The 16398-nt window shown below is 38.9% G+C and overlaps 1 protein-coding gene across 18 annotated transcripts in view; it reads left to right on the plus strand.

Annotated features, from left to right (window-relative positions):
* Positions 1-16398, plus strand: part of LOC127007533 (rho GTPase-activating protein 190-like) — a 134923-nt gene that overhangs the window by 34770 nt on the left and 83755 nt on the right. For all 18 annotated transcript variants that reach the window (XM_050878688.1, XM_050878687.1, XM_050878699.1 and 15 more), the window contains 6 exons: positions 306-1032; positions 3565-3712; positions 4217-4306; positions 4927-5129; positions 5380-5849; positions 13260-13472. In XM_050878688.1, coding sequence (XP_050734645.1) covers positions 859-1032; positions 3565-3712; positions 4217-4306; positions 4927-5129; positions 5380-5849; positions 13260-13472 — 1298 coding nt within the window. In that variant the 5' untranslated portion in view covers positions 306-858. The remainder of the gene's footprint in view (positions 1-305; positions 1033-3564; positions 3713-4216; positions 4307-4926; positions 5130-5379; positions 5850-13259; positions 13473-16398) is intronic.

Raw genomic sequence — 16398 nt, forward strand, 5'->3', positions numbered from 1 at the left:
AACGGTAGTTTGTAAAGTAGAAATCGAGGTGTGGGCTCGTTCAAGGAAATGTCAGTCTTTACAGTGTTTGGGTAGCTTTGGTCTTGGCTGTGGGCTTGGAACGAATGACCCATAAATACATGTATTTCAATGTATATTAGGATGAATGGAGGCTATTACGAATGGCTTTCTAGAACCAATTACTTGTGTTCTAGCATACCCCAGTGTGTGTATTTATATGGATGTATTATATGTATGTATGAAGTTTTCAGGGTTGTTTAGGATTCTGTCAAGAGAAAAAAATTTGATTGAAATTTTCTTTTCAGATTGTTGAAGATGTTACTTGGCAGTTAGGCAGTGATGTCACCAATGGGCCCCCTAACCATCCTCTCTCCTCTACCACACCCACTGGGCTCACCTGGCCATGATGTCCTGCCCAACACCTTTCACCATCCAGTGCACCTTGTCCACTAGTCCTGCTGCTACTTGAGTACCTCCTAGGCATGTCTGCTCCCTGCCCAAGCCTTTGCAGTCACACCCAGGGTTAAGGCACCGCACTCATCGCCCTTCCAAAAAATAATATTGAGACCAAGAAACTGAAGTGTGCAATTTCATGTTTTGTGAGTGATATGAAAAGCCAGCCTGTGTGTGCTGAGGGCTGAGCACAGCCCTGTGCACAGGGCTGTAGTGAGCTGTGTGGCTGAGTGGTGGCCCTTCATTGTTCTCTCTGTAAGCAACACAATGGTGACATTACCCTAGTGATCATGGGTGTGGGTGTTCGAGAGGCGCGACACACATGATGGGAGCCCCAAGTGGCAGTGAGTGAGCCTGGGCTGGCCTCCCGTAGCGTGGGCGAGGGAGCCCGTTGCAAGGGTGGGTATGGCGAGGCGTGGGGGTGACGCGTCCAGGCAAGTGGTGGTGTCTGTGGTAGGGGTGTCAGGAGGAGAGAGGGAGAAGGGTGTCACTGGTCTAGGGAAGTCATGCCTCTGCAACCGCTTCACAAAGCCCCAGTCGGACCAGTACCATGTGGACCACATCTCCGTCCTCTCTCAGGTAAGCTGTTGTTGGGGACCTCCACGATTAACCTCATTAATCTTTGTTGAAATGATCATTATCTCCTGGAGTAGCATAGATAGCTTGGTAATTCCACTCGACACAATTTTCCAAACAACTCTCCCCTATTCTTTGACAACACTCAGCTATCACCTTCTTCAACACTCAACATACTCAGTCTATCCTTAACTCAAAATCTCAACTGGAAACTTCATATCTCTTTTTTATTGCCAGGCATATAAAAAACACTATCCTTGAAAATTCAGCTAAATATTCCTATCTTCTGATGCTAAATCAAGGATTCTACAAGGAATATAATTTCTACTATTTCTATTGCCATTATTACTCACCAGAGTGCCTGCTGTATGATTCTTCATAATAACTATTATTTTTTTGAAACATACAGTATTTGTCATTTATGGCATTGAAAAAAGCAGACAGTAATTGTAAATAGATAAACTCTTGTGTGCCACCAGTGGCCAGATACCAAAAAGTTTGTTATAAATCCTAATTATTGCCATATGAGCCACTGGTGTACCATATAATACATGTCCATACTGACCGGTGGCTCATGTGGCACTGCTGAACGGTTCAGACTGATGCATCACATGACTTTTACCATGACTTTTAGTGTTGTATTACAAAGTATTTGAAGAGTACACCACCACCTTGTAACAGCAGAAGTTTTGAGTAGAGGTAGAGGAGGAGTATATAAAGAAAGAAGTATAACATATGAAGAAGTAAATCAGGCAATAAAAAGATTAAAAAATGGAAAGGCAGCAGGAATTGATGGAATCACAGCAGAAATGTTGAAGTGTGGAGGAGATGTAGTTGTTAAATGGATGGTCAAGGTATGTGAAGTAGCATGGGTGGGGGGGGGGGGTGGGGGGTGCCAGCAGACTGGACGAAAGCCATCATTGTCCCAGTTTACAAAGGGAAGGGCAGGAGAGGGGAATGTGGGAGCTATAGAGGTATAAGTCTCCTGAGTATACCTGGAAAGGTATATGGAAAAGTCATAATAGAGAGGGTGCAAAGACTTACAGAAGAGAAAATCAGTGAAGAACAAGGAGGCTTCAGGAAGGGAAGGGGATGTGTGGATCAGATATTTGCCTTCAGGATGGTAGTAGAAAACATATTAGCAAAAGGAAAGAAACTATACGCTGCCTTCATGGATTTGGAAAAAGCTTATGACAGAGTCGATTGGATTGCATTGTGGGATGTTTTTAAGATTTATGGTGTGTGGAGGTAAACTTAGTCTTTCTATGAGGATGCATCTGCATGTGTCAAAATTACTGGAAAAACAAGTGAACATTTTGAGATAAAAGTGGGCTTAAGACAAGGGTGTGTCATGTCACCATGGTTATTCAATATTTATATGGATGGTGTTATTAGAGAAATTAAGGGCAAAGTTGGAGTAAGACTGTTCGATGAGGGAAGGAAGTGGGTACTGAATTCGATACTGTTTGCTGATGACACGGTGCTCATTGCAGAAAATGAAAGTGACCTACAAAATTTGGTCAGTATTTTTGATAGCGTCTGTAATAGGAGAAAGCTGAAAGTAAATGTCAACAAAAGTAAAGTGATGGTTTTGTAAGCGAAGTAGAAGTGAGGTTGTAGATTTTGCATGCCCATATAGAGTGGGAATTGAATGTGAAAAAGTATGCAAAATAATTTTGAATGATGAAGAAATGGAGGAGGTCATTAAGTTTAAGTACCTTGAATCAGTTATGTGTAAGCATGGTGGTACGGAGGGAGAGATAAGAGAAAGGGCATTGCAAGGAAGAAGGGTGGTAGGGTCTTTGGGACAAATCATGAATGGCAGAAATGTGAGCATGGAGGTAAAGAGGGATTTGAGAAATACAATAATAGTACCAACCCTCACATATGCAAGTGAAACGTGGGCCTGGAATGAAAGTCAGAGGTGGTGTGAGTAGAATGGATGGAATGAGTAATGAAAGTGTGTACGAGCATTTTGGAATGTGTCACAGGGGTGAAGGGAAGAAGTGTGGAGTGGTGGAAGAAGTGAAGCGACAGACTTAAAGTGGTTTGGCCACATGGAGCGAATGGAGGAGAGTAAGATGACCAGAAGGGTGTATGTGAGTGAGATAGAGGGAGGGAATGCTAGAGGACGACCTCCAGTGAAATGGAGGGATAGGGTGCAAGAGTACGTTAGAGAGAGGGGGGAAAGATCTTTGAGAAACGTTGAGCAGGCAAGGAGGGAGTGTCTGGATAGAGAAAGTTGGAAGCTCTTCTGCCGTGGCCATCCCCTGGTGGGAGCTTCTAGGAGCAGGCGTCAATGAAATGATGATGATGAACAACCACCTCCAGTAATGCTCTTTGGCGGTTAACATGTTAATTTAGCTACATTTACCAATGTAATTTTTTTTATTATATACAGTTTGAAACAAAAATGAAAAAAAAAAAAAATCACAAGCAGAAGATACTGAAATTTTCCTTGCCACTTGCAATGTTGCATTATATTATGTTATAGTTCCATGTACACTTTTAATGCTGACCATTGTGACCTTTCAGACGGACTTCAGTGGTCGTGTGGTGAACAACGACCACTTCCTGTACTGGGGGGAATGTGCGCGGATGACAGATGACGGCTTTGAGTTTGTTTTCCAAGTGGTGGAACAAACTGAATTCATTGATGATGCCTCCTTCATGCCCTTCAAAGGTAATGACCCACCTTCTCAAGCAAGATGGCAGAATCAGAAACAGATCCCTGTCCATCCAAAGCTGGGAATGTTTATATGGGTCCAAATGTTTCAACTTGTTCTTCTATGTATTGTGACATATTGACTTGTGTGGATGGGGATGAATGGTGATGTATTGGGCCCAGTTTACCATGGTCTTTTGCCTCTGTCTGTGTGTATATATAATTTTCACATCATGCTTCAACTTTCATGTTAATGAGATAACAATGATACATTAAAAATAGTGAATCTTAAAAAAAAGTATGTGGAGTGAATATTATAGGGATTTTTGATTAATTTTTCTGTTTTGTATGGCTAGATGTATCCTCTTCTGAGGCCTAGTTGAGTATATAGTTTCTTGAAATCTCTAAATGGGCTGACATTCTTGATCTATAATAATAAAAATGATGATAATAATAATAATAATAATAATGACAATGATTATAATTGTATCTTTGCACTCATGTGATGTCTTATGCTTACAGCTGGCAAAATGGACCCCTACATCAAGCGCTGTTGTGCCACCAAGATTCAGTCTGCAGAGAAACTCATGTACATATGCAAGAATCAGCTGGGTAAGTCACTGTGTTACATGTCATTGGAGTGCATGCAAAGTTAAGAAAAGAAATTAATTTATGTTGTCAGTCTCATGCTGATTGGAGCAAACATACTGAGTCTGGTTTCTGAAATACGGTTGCCTGAATTAGACCTCAGTTACATAATGGAACTGAAAACCATGACTTATCCGAATAGTTTTTTCATTACCACCTTAATTTAATTCTTTGAGTAGTTATTTAAATAATGCATTTTATCCAATATTTGCAGGAAAGTCCACAATAGTTTGAGAGAATATATATTGATATGTTTGATACTGACAACTTGTTGAGACTTATTTGAATTTTTGTTAGATTTTTGTGCATTCAGCAATATTCCCAGAGACCTTGGCATTAGCAGTGATTAGAGCATTGTCACTAGCACTCGTAAAGGGTCTTAATTTAAAGAAGGCTTCATAAGTCTGCCAAACCTACTAATTTCTCTCGTGCCTCTCATTTGCTAGTTCTTGGATGCACCATTTGTATTTTGTTCATAAACACATTCTTTGTTCATTCTAATTCAATTAGTGTGCTAGATCTTTGATGCAGCTTAAGAAATTAATGAAATGATATAGTATTGATGGTGGGCTTAATTTTGTCAGGCATTGAAAAGGAGTATGAGCAGCGTGTCTTGCCTGATGGGAAGCTCAACGTGGACGGGTTCCTGTGTGTGTTTGACGTCTCACAGGTGCCCAACAGATCCCTGGAGCGACAGGTGGAGCTCACTGCCAGCATCCTCAATAACTGCCTCAAGACCAAGCGGCCAGTTGTCCTCGTCACCACCAAGAATGATGAGGCCAATGAGGTAATTAATTGTTATTCTTCAGTCTCATGCATTTACTTCTTCATCCCTTTCATTGGTATACTCTGGAACAGCTGACTTTGTATTGTTTCCTTTCTACAACTTAATATCCATCATGAGGGAAATATCAACACCAGTATTGATCTTTGTTTCTTTGTTTTTTGTTCTTCACTTTATATTGTGGACCTTTTCTTTTATGCTGTCAGCTGTCAAGAATTATCCATGGTCACTAAAACATGCTGTCTCTTTTCAGGTGTATGTGAAGGAAGCAGAGAAACTAGCGAGTAGAAAAGAGTTCAAGGGTAATATCCCTTTAGTGGAGACATCATCTCATGAAAATATTAATGTGGACTGTGCATTCATGACACTAGCGAATTTAGTGGATCGTAATAGAGGACGAATAAGAATTGTTCCATTTTATGAGGCAGCGAGACATAGAAAGGAAATTCTTGATGTAGCAACAGATGCCTTCCAAAGATTAGTGCGCACACATGTTCTTGACTACAGGTCTATATGGGCCTCAACTAGTAAAAAACTTGCTCAAAGTCCTGAATTTATACATTATGTGGACCTCTTTGGTATGGACCAAGCGGCCAAGTTGTTCCGTCGACATGTTAAAAAGTTGAAAGAGGAGTACCTGCAAAGGAAAGTGGAAGGATACATGGATCTGCTGCCCTCCATTCTACGTGAATTCTTCCCAGACCTTCAGAGTTTAGAAGATGGGTGAGTAGCTGTCTTAGCGTTGCCGGGTGTGGGCTTCAAAACTTGTTGGTGAAAGTCACCAGTTTCCTTTTCTTATTTATAATGCAGGACACATTATAAAATCTCATTTGCTCCTCCAGTTTATTTGTAAATAAAGGTAGATATGTACACAAGGGCATACAAAATAATACATGTAGTCTACAAGAGACCACTTAGCCTACACATGGTAAGTCCCCTGAACCACTCATTCACAATCTGACTTCTCATCCATAAATGTATCTAACCTCCATTTGAAACATTTAATCATGTTTACACAGAGACTAGTTTGTTCCATTCATTTAGTCCTATTTATAACCACTCATCCCATCTTAAACCTGAATTTATGTAATCTGCCCATTGCTGTTGTTCCTCACACCTTTTTTCAGGTAATTACCCAATCAGCACCACCTCTTAATCTATTTACTTAATAAATACTTCAGTCAGGTCACTCCACAGTCTTCACCTTTCAAATTTGTACAAAATCAGCTGCTTTAATCTTTCCTTGTACCATAAGTTTCTGATGAATACTTTTCTGTTATTCTTCAGGGATCATATCCATTAGGTAGTAAGAGTACCAGAATTATGTAGCATAATTTAGATAGGACTAAACCATTGGCAAAAATATAATTAGAGAAAAACCTCTCATTGGTTGTAAACATTCCTGGAAGTAAAACTTAGCATACTTGACATGCATCTCTGTGGTTAGTGTGGTTAGCTTGTCTATGTCTGTGGGCCTAGGTTTGAATCCCGGCATGGGCAGTCAGCGGGCTGCCCACCCAGCTTTTCATCCTCCCTTTTGGGATGGTTGATAAATGGGAACCTGGGGAAACCTGGGAAAGGTAAACTGTGGTAACCCAGAAGTTGCACTTGCCCTGTGTTCCAGGTTAATGGTTTCTCACTCACCACAGGCTCAAGGGCCAGTGGTATGGAGATGAGCACTGCGGTCATGTGTAACTAATGGCATATGTTACCAAATTTACCTTTACCATTTGCATTTAATATGGTTCTCAGAATTAATGAAGTTCTTTGTGATCATAGCTTGTTCTTAGCTATTAAGATATGTGAAGTGGTTTTGTGAAGAAGATTACCACATGAATAAGAGAACCTTCTGTAAACAATTTATAGACATGTTTGGTCTGCATGCCAAAAAAGTGTCCGTTCCATCATTCACCACTATAGAGCTGCAAACAAACTTCTGTGCCTCTTTTCTACAGGAGGTTAACAGTTTGGAATAGGGATTTGACACATTTGTGACTTTTTTCTCCCTATAATGTCCCTTTGTTGCATGTCTTGATAGACATATGTGTATATACTGTTGATTGAGTGGCAGGGTTTGACCCAAGGTTGTTTTGCCATGTCACCATGTTTGCTTTTGCCAAATTTTGCTTTGAATTCATGTATGTTCTTATCTCTAATTATCTGTGTGGTCAAACCCCTTTTTATTTTGGGGGAAATTGGGGTGGTGCTGTTTTGGTACCCGCCTGTAGAACTAGGCCAAGGATTAACTTTCCGAAGACTTTGCTCGTGGGCCCCTGGAACATTCTGAGCCTCTCAGAAGATCACCAATTGCCGTACCTAGCGAATGACCTCAGAAGTCTGAAGGTGAATATAGTAGGACTCTTAAGATGAGGCACAATGGCAGAGATCACAAAGGGGGTTCACCCACTGACATAGACAGGGGCAGTGGGGGTTATAGTACTAGAATTGATAGATTTCATTAGGAAAGCGTGGTTTGATTCCATCAGGTTCAGGCCACTCTGGTGGAAATTTAGGTTATTGGACTGGCTTAGCCCCCATTGCTTCTAGATCTTAACCCCTTCACTACAACCAGGCCAAAACAGTGCCCTCTCTCTCTCTCTCTCTCTCTCTCTCTCTCTCTCTCTCTCTCTATCTCAAGCTCTCAGCTCTAAACTCAATGATCATCTCTCTCTCTATATAAAACATGCAGAATTAGAGAGAGAGAGAGGAGGTGGGGGGTCAAGGATTGACACCTCACTAATGAGAAGGGAGAGAGAGAGGAGAGGCAGCATCTCTCTCTCTCTCTCTCTCTCTCTCTCTCTCTCTCTCTCTCTCTCTCTCTCTCTCTCTCTCTCTCTCTCTCTCTCTCTCTCTCTCTCTCTCTCTCTCTCTCTCTCTCTCTCTCTCTCTCTCTCTCTCTCTCTCTCTCTCTCTCTCTCTCTCTCTCTCTCTCTCTCTCTCTCTCTCTCTATCTCTCTCTCTCTCTCTCTCTCTCTCTCTCTCTCTCTCTCTCTCTCTCTCTCTCTCTCTCTCTCTCTCTCTCTCTCTCTCTCTCTCTCTCTCTCTCTCTCTCTCTCTGTCTCTCTCTCTCTCTCTGTCTCTGTCTCTCTCTGTCTCTGTCTCTCTCTGTCTCTCTCTCTCTGTGTCTCTCTCTCTGTCTCTCTCTCTCTCTCTCTGTCTCTCTCTCTCTGTGTCTCTCTCTCTCTCTCTCTCTCTCTCTCTCTCTCTCTCTCTCTCTCTCTCTCTCTCTCTCTCTCTCTCTCTCTCTCTCTCTCTCTCTCTCTCTCTCTCTCTCTCTCTCTCTCTCTCTCAGACAAGCCATTGATGAAAGGCTTAATACATTTGTTTTTTATATAGGGGGGGGGGGGGATGTTGAAGCTGAAGCTGAAGCAACAGACCAATCACAGGCACGCTGGCTCACGGGTCAGTCAGAGACCTCGGGAGCTGCGAGCAGGGCCATTACACACACACACACACACACACACACACACGAGACACCGATCAGGACGGATGTGCGGTCACTTGCTCCCCCACTCCCTGTGCTGGGATCAGTTGATTCATCGGCTACCTTGTCGTGTTTGGGGGCCTGGGCGATGTTTACTGGGTTGGGCCCGTCTCCTATTTTGACTGGTTTGTAGGATGAGTGGGAGGGAGAATGATTTGGAGTGGACAACACCAGGAAGAAGAGGAAAAGGAGCACAAGAGCAGGAACGAACGCCGGATATGTTGATCAGTGACGATGAGAGTGGAGATGAAAGTTCATAGTTTCTCTGGATTTGCCAGTAAGGAACTGGCTATATACATAAGAAATCTGCTTATGGAAAGGAAACTAGACAAATGGATTGAAATAGTCAAGAGCAGAGACAAGGAGGGCTTGCAAGATAGGGAACCACAAAGGGATCTCCAGTCACGAGTACGCAATTTAGAAGACAGGGAAAAAAACTGATTCATGAAAATGAAGAGTTGAAAGAGAAGTTGGTAAAATATGAAAAAAAGATGAAGGAATGTCAAGGAGTAGCAAAAAAGGAAAATGAAGACCTGAGAGAAATAGTGAGCAAAAAAGAGCAGAGGGTTAGAGAGGAAGTGTTGGGTGAAATGAAGACCTGGAAAGTTGAACATGAAAGAGCTAATGTAAACCTCAAAGAAGTAATTGAAAAGCAGCTGAAAGAAGAGAAGGAAAATGTAGAGAAAGAGGTGGTCAAGGCTTTAAAGAAAAACAAAGAGTTAGTAAGAGATGTGGCAGATAAGAAAAAGAGTGTAATAATATTTGGCATAAAGGAGAAGAATATAATGTACAAACCAAAAAGGGAAAAGGAAATACTAAAATCATTGAAGGACTTACTTAACCCGTACAGTGTTTAGTACGTACATATACATACCTCTTAGGGAAGTGTTTTGTATGTATATATACACATGCTCTTTTGAACAATTTTACACCCTTTATTTTTGTTTGTGTATATAACATTCTTCATTGACAGTAAATAGGAATATTTTGACAAGTTTTCGTGTTTCTAAAGAGATTTGAAATGGCCTTTCTGGACCCGTGTACGCATTCCAACAAAAGTCATTATACAAGAAGGTTAGTTACTTTTTTCTTGGTTTACTCCATGATTCTATAATCAGTAAAGTATGTGGAATTGTAAATTACGAATCAGAGTAGGGTAATCGGAAATGATAACTGATCGTCGGAAGCTTCATATTATTATGTTGAACTACGGGCATAGTACACACGGCCTGATGCAAACAGTCTTGCCTGATGTGCATCCAACCATTTTGTTGTACCTACAATTTCTGTTAATTTTCAGGTTTTTGTGATGTAAAGAAGTACTTATACATTACTCACACTTTAGGGCTGTGAGAAGTGTGGAAAGAATAACGGCTTTAAAAAAAAATTAATGTAAATTTCTTTTTCCTGGTATGACATCGTTAGTTCTGAGACGGAGAAAAATAAGAGGATGAACACTCTAGGGTAGCAGTGCTTCCATTTCTCACATATAAATAATGCATATATCAAATGATTTGTAATTTTTTTTACATTTTAAGGGGCAAATAAAAAAAAAAAAAATGCAACCTGGCATGACCCCTATCTATGACAAAAGACGACACTGTATGGGTTAAGAACTTGAATGATGAAAAACTACAAAACCTTGAGGAGGAGGTAGAAGAGATTGTTAGGCTGGGTCCTTATATCGAAGGGAAAGCGAGACCAATGAAATTAAAACTAAAATCCCAGAAGGTAACAGAGGAAATACTGTATAGAACAACTAAGTTAAGGAAAGTAGATGAATGTAAGGAAATATATATAAAGAAGAATAGAAATGAAGAAGAAAGGAAAAAATGGAATGAATTGCAATAAGAGCTAAAGGAAAACAGTGCAAGAACAGAAGAGGAAGAAAACATTTTTTTTTTTTAGTTTTGGGAGACGGTAAGGAAATGGTATATAAGGGAAAAGCCGAAAGAGAACAGAAACTAGACAAGATTGGAACAACTAAGGGTTTTAAGTGTGATGTATACCAATGTAGATGGGATAATACCTAGAAAACTGGAACTGCAAGACTACTTATAGGAAAAAGAGCCCAAAATTGTGTGTTTAACAGAAACAAAGCTTAAAGAGGTCATTCAAATAGTGTTTAATAATAACTACAATGTATGGAGGAAGGATAGGAATGGTAAAGGTGGTGGAGGAGTGATGATAATGATGAGAAAGGAGTTATTAGTGAGATCAGTAATGTATGGAGAAGGAAAGGTGGAGATAGTGAGTGTTAACTTGGAAAACAAAAACAGAGAAATGATGACGATAATAGCAACCTGTGGACCACCAAGAACAAACTCATGGAACAGAAAAGAATATGAGATGATGATTGAAGATACCATTCAGAGTTTGAGTTGGTTACTCAAGGCAAACAAAAGAGTCTTGTTAGTTGGGGACTTCAACTGTAAGGAGGTAAATTGGGAAACATTCGAAAGTGGAGGTGATCAGACGGCATGGGGGAAAAGATTTCTAAGACTGACTATGGAAAACTTGAAGATACAGGAGTGAAAAGGAACCAGCGAGACTGGACCTGGTGCTGACGAAGGGAGTGCAATTGTTAAAAGAATTAAGATGTGTGTGTCCTATGGGGAAAAAGTGATCATGTGATAATAGAGATGGAAACAGAGGAGGAAGGCATTGAAGAGGATAAATCATATAAAAGAAAAAGGAGAAACTACAGAAAAGCAGACATAGAAAATCTTAAGAAATATTATGAAAAACTAGACTGGGAGAAGTTAAAGAGAACAAACGAGGTGCAGGAAAAGCATGATATTTTTATGGAGGCATAGGAGACAGGAGTCATGAAATATGTCCCACTATATAAACCCAAAGAAAGAGAAAAGAAAGATTGGTTTAATGCAAGATGTGCAGATGCAAAGGAAAAAGATATGAAAAGGATATTGTTGAAAAGTGCAAGGAAGAACCTAAACTGTTTTATAGATTCATAAATGGAAAAATCAAACCAAAGGAAACATTAGAAAGACTGAAAGATGGAAATAAGATAATTGAGGATCCTAAAGACTTGACTGAGCTGCTAAACAAAAGGTTCCAGCAAGTTTTTACAAAAGAATCACAATTCAGTGAACCACAAAATGACAAGATAAATGTTCAAATGGATGAAGTCATGGTAACTAAAGAGGAAAGAGGAGTTGAACTGGTATATGATATCATTAAATGCTCAATATCAACTGGTAAAGTGACAAAGGAGTGGCAGAGGGCTGAGGTGATCCCTATATATAAAAGTGGGAAAAAGGAAGAACCTCTGCAGACCAGTGTCATTGCCCAGTATAGTTTGTAAAATATGTGAGAAAGTGATAAAGAAACAATGGATGAAATTTCTAGAACACCGTATAATTACAGAAAAACAGTCTTTGGTTCAGCACTCACTAATTGAATTTTGTCTCCTTTCCTCCAGTCTCTGTTTATGCTTGCCTTGCCTTCTTATAGTAGCTCCTTTACTTTTGCTCTTTCTTTCCCTTCCATAGCAGAAGCATCTTCATTTTTTCTTGTTTTGGCACACCCTCTCAGCATACTCAGTCCCTTGTCTACCATCTCTTTCTCCTTGATGCTTGTTGACTTTATTGTGTGGGAGGGCAAGTAGAGAGAGAGGGAAGGGTTGGGGAAAGGTGGTTAAAATTTATTTATTAGTCTAACAGAAAGTCTTAAGCTAACGCGAATAACGTAAACAATTAAAAAGTGGGTTTTAGGAATGGTCAAGATTTGGGGCTTTTGGTATTTTGGTGTTTTTTCATTGTAGCGGGGGACCTGTGCCCCAAACCCCAGGAAATCTAAAGGGATGACTGTTGTCTAGAATATGATGAAATTGACACTAGCATATGGTATCCCACAACTTATGGCTAAAATAGTCCATATCCATGTCTTGAACCACTACACAAGGGCAAAGAAACCTACCATACAGACAAAAAATTGAGCATTAGTTTGAAGGGCTTCTGGTGAGTGTAACTGGTAAGCATTAGAGTGTAAACTATAGATATTGGAAGGGACTAAAGGGATTGTTCGAAAAAGTAGTTATGTTGAAAAAAGATGCTAGGACCTGCAGCAACAGCCAGAGTATAGAATTTTATCATGTTTAGATAGACTTAGGATTAAGGTGAGGAGAGGTGAAACTGGACTCATGAATAGGTTAGAGGATAAATAAAAGATCAAAATGTATATGGATGAGTTTCAATAGGAGGCTAGATAAATTTATGGATGGGCAGGGGAGATGTGAATAACTAGTTTCCTGTTCTATGTAGGCCAACTGCCTTCTTGTAGTTTACTGATATCCTTGTTTATCCTGGAGTACAGTTATGTGTATGAATGTATAGCAATGCACATGTGTCGCTGGTGTGCATTGATGTAATTTTGCCTTGCAAGACATGATTAAACTAGTGATCGCCTTTACTTAGGTCATGTACAGAGAAGCTAATGGAAAGGAAATTTGTTATTATCACATAATAATAGTAAGGGTTATTTTTCTTATTTTTTTATTATGATCATCATCATAATCATCCTCATCAGTGTCATGATTATTAATTGAATACTATTGCTACATTGCTATTTATTTTTGGTGTTTTCCTCTAGCCAGTGTGATTTTTAACTGAGCTGTTCATCTGTTGCAGGGACTGGCTAAGCATACAACAAAGGATAAGTGAACACCCCGAGTTTGACCGTTATTTCCTGCGATGCAACGAAGACATTCCCTGGTCAGAAAACACAGAACTATTAGACTCTGCTGACACCCGCATTCCATTTGATGTCCTCGACTCAAACGAGGCAGAGACGGTATTCAAAAACCACGTTAATGCACTTCAGGCAGAACTAGAAATGAGGGAGTGAGTATTTGGCACCTTGATGCATGATGCTCACACGAATAAGGCTTCTGTTAATCTTTGTTTGTCTTTCAGCCAAAAGGGAATCTGAAACCACACCTGCCTTGACCCAGCAGCAATAAATTCTGATGTTCAAAAAATTATTCATCAATAATAGAATGAAGGATTTTTTTTATCTCAGAGGTGCTACTGGGATCAGGGTTTATTGATGTAATTCATGAACATGTGATCATCATCAGTATAATTCCATAAATGAGGACACATTATGCCAAGTAACATATAAGTAGTGTAATTTTATTTAACTTTTCATCAGACTTTAATTTATGAATCTTGTCAAAAATATTGTGTAACTCTGAACTTTACAAAGTATATCTTAAGTCACTAAATTTACTAATGATAAGCATGGCGTTCCTTTAATTTTGTTTTTGATCTTTTATCTATTTTGATTGCTATACTTACACCCAAATTTACTACATGAACAGTTTTGGTTTCTATGAACATATCACTAAATAAAAATGCTCACTGAACGTTTGGGCCAGGGGCTCTAAAACAAAAGAGGACCTCCTTACACTATTATTTTCTATGAATCTCAAAACAGAAATGGAAATGGTTAATGATACAAAACTTATCACCCTGTAGATATATATATTATGTTTTTTTGGTATTGCTTTCCAGTTAATAGAAAGAGAAGCAAGCATCACAGGTTTTCAGGAATTTTCATATCTGTTCTCTCAGTACTTATATATCCTGCATTTGTGTCCAACTCAATTGTAAGATTCCATAAAGAGTTGTAGCAGTTATAGACTCCAACCCCTCCATGAACACCAATACCATTATTATTTCATTCATAAGTAGAGTTCTGTCCTGATCTAAAGTATTGCCAAAGCTACTTCATCAAATGAGGGTAATAATTAGTAGCTCCACCCCTCCAAAACATGGTTTGAGTTTTCTTAATGTTTTGTTTGTATAGCTCAGTACATAACTTTTTATATAGCACTTAGAAATGTTAAACAGTAAAAGTGCTAAACCTTAGTGTGTGTGTGTGTGTGTGTGTGTGTGTGTGTGTGTGTGTGTGCGTGTGTGCGTGCGCGCGCACTCGCCTGCATGCAAGTGCGTTTGTCATCTTTTCGAGAGAGAGAATTTTAGTTTTTTTTCTTAGATAGGAGCATTGAAATACCATTTAACTGACTAGAATGTATTATCTGTGTTATTTGAGTTACTTGTGTGTTGTCTTTCAATTACTCCTATAACATTATTGGAGTAATACTTTCCACATCACCCCTATGTTTCACTAACTAATCCTGTGGTTCCCTCCCCAACGCCACTCCCAGGCTACCTCGAAGGTATAGTCAGAACCCCAAGTATGTGCATGACAGCAGGTACTTTGTACTGTTGTGTAGTTCCTAACCTGGACCTCACTGAGGTTATTTCTCTTTCTCTCACTATAAAGTATATTGGAAAAGTAGGAAGTGCATTGCAACATTGGAATGTTCTAAGGTGGTTTATTTCTTGTTACTGGACAAGGGAAGGTTGATGCATAGGATGATTGATTATTGTTTCCTTTTTGATATCTGAGATATGAATATCCTTTTGCTCTTTTCTTTGATTGAATTATGTAAGGTTCATTAATGTAGGGTCAGTAAAAGGGCATCAATTCATGGTCACTGAAGGAATTTTTGACAAGGTGAATTTGCACTCAAGAGGCTTCATTTCCTTCCACCTAAATTGGCTGAACAGAATATATCAAGATATTTGAATGTTTCATTCATTAAATACTTATGGTCATTGTTATGTACTGTATGGCTTTGTGGTACATTGGTTTGCATGTCTAGCTATGAGTCCATGGTCTGGGGTCAATTCCAGTTATGGTAGTTGGCACAGCCCACCCAGCTGTTCATCCTTCCTTTTGGGTAGATTGATAAATGGGTAGCTAGGCCAACCTAGGGAAGGTAAACTGTGGTAATGGAAATGTCACACTTGCTCTGTGTCCCGGGAGGGAGGGTTCTTACCCTCACACACACACACACACAAAAAAAAAAGTTTAATGGAATTTTGATTATCCATACTTTTGTCTTTGAAATTTGAAATCCAGGAAATTGAGAGCTGGGAAATCAAGGGTCTAATGATTATCATAATAATTTCGAGGCATTGTATTGTCAGGTATCAAAATTATGATACTTTATTATCTATTACTTATGAAATAATTCCAGTCATTTATTTAATGAATCTCACTGAAGTGTTTGGATTCATTCTGTTCAGCTCATCAGGTGGAAGTGTGCAGAGCTTCTTTAGAACAAGCTCACATCATAAAAAAAAAAATATATATATATATATATATATATATATATATATATATATATATATATATATATATATATATATATATATATATATATATATATATATATAAAACATATAATTAGCATGTCTCAACAGCACTTTTTTTTTTATGTATCAGTAATTTTTTGTAGTTTTATATATCTTTGGCCTAAATAGTTTTGCTGTGGCAAAGATAGGTTGTTAATGGTATGAGAATGCAAGGTAGCAATGCCAGTTATTTTTATTGATCTCATGAGCTGGTGGTTGTATGTATTTTCTGCCTGAGTACTGTTGTAGTGATAGTATGGTGAATTAAGTTAGGAGTGTGAATGTCTGTTTATGGTAAAAGTGGTAGTATATGAGATGAAGGGTATGATAATGTACCACTAGTGCGATGCAACTCTCATTCTTATTTTTTTATCGTAGTTATCGTGCGTAGTATGCATCGCTGATATTAGTATTTTTTTATAATGATTTTAAGATGAACCACATATCTTTATAAAATATTTATAGTAGTAATTCAAAGATCTTATTTTTGTTGCATATATTTTATGAGAATATTTGTAATATATTGAACAGCTTCTAACAGATTGATTTTGGCTTTTTTCCA

Source organism: Eriocheir sinensis, chromosome 35, assembly GCF_024679095.1.
Source record: "Eriocheir sinensis breed Jianghai 21 chromosome 35, ASM2467909v1, whole genome shotgun sequence".
NCBI lineage: Eukaryota > Metazoa > Arthropoda > Malacostraca > Decapoda > Varunidae > Eriocheir > Eriocheir sinensis.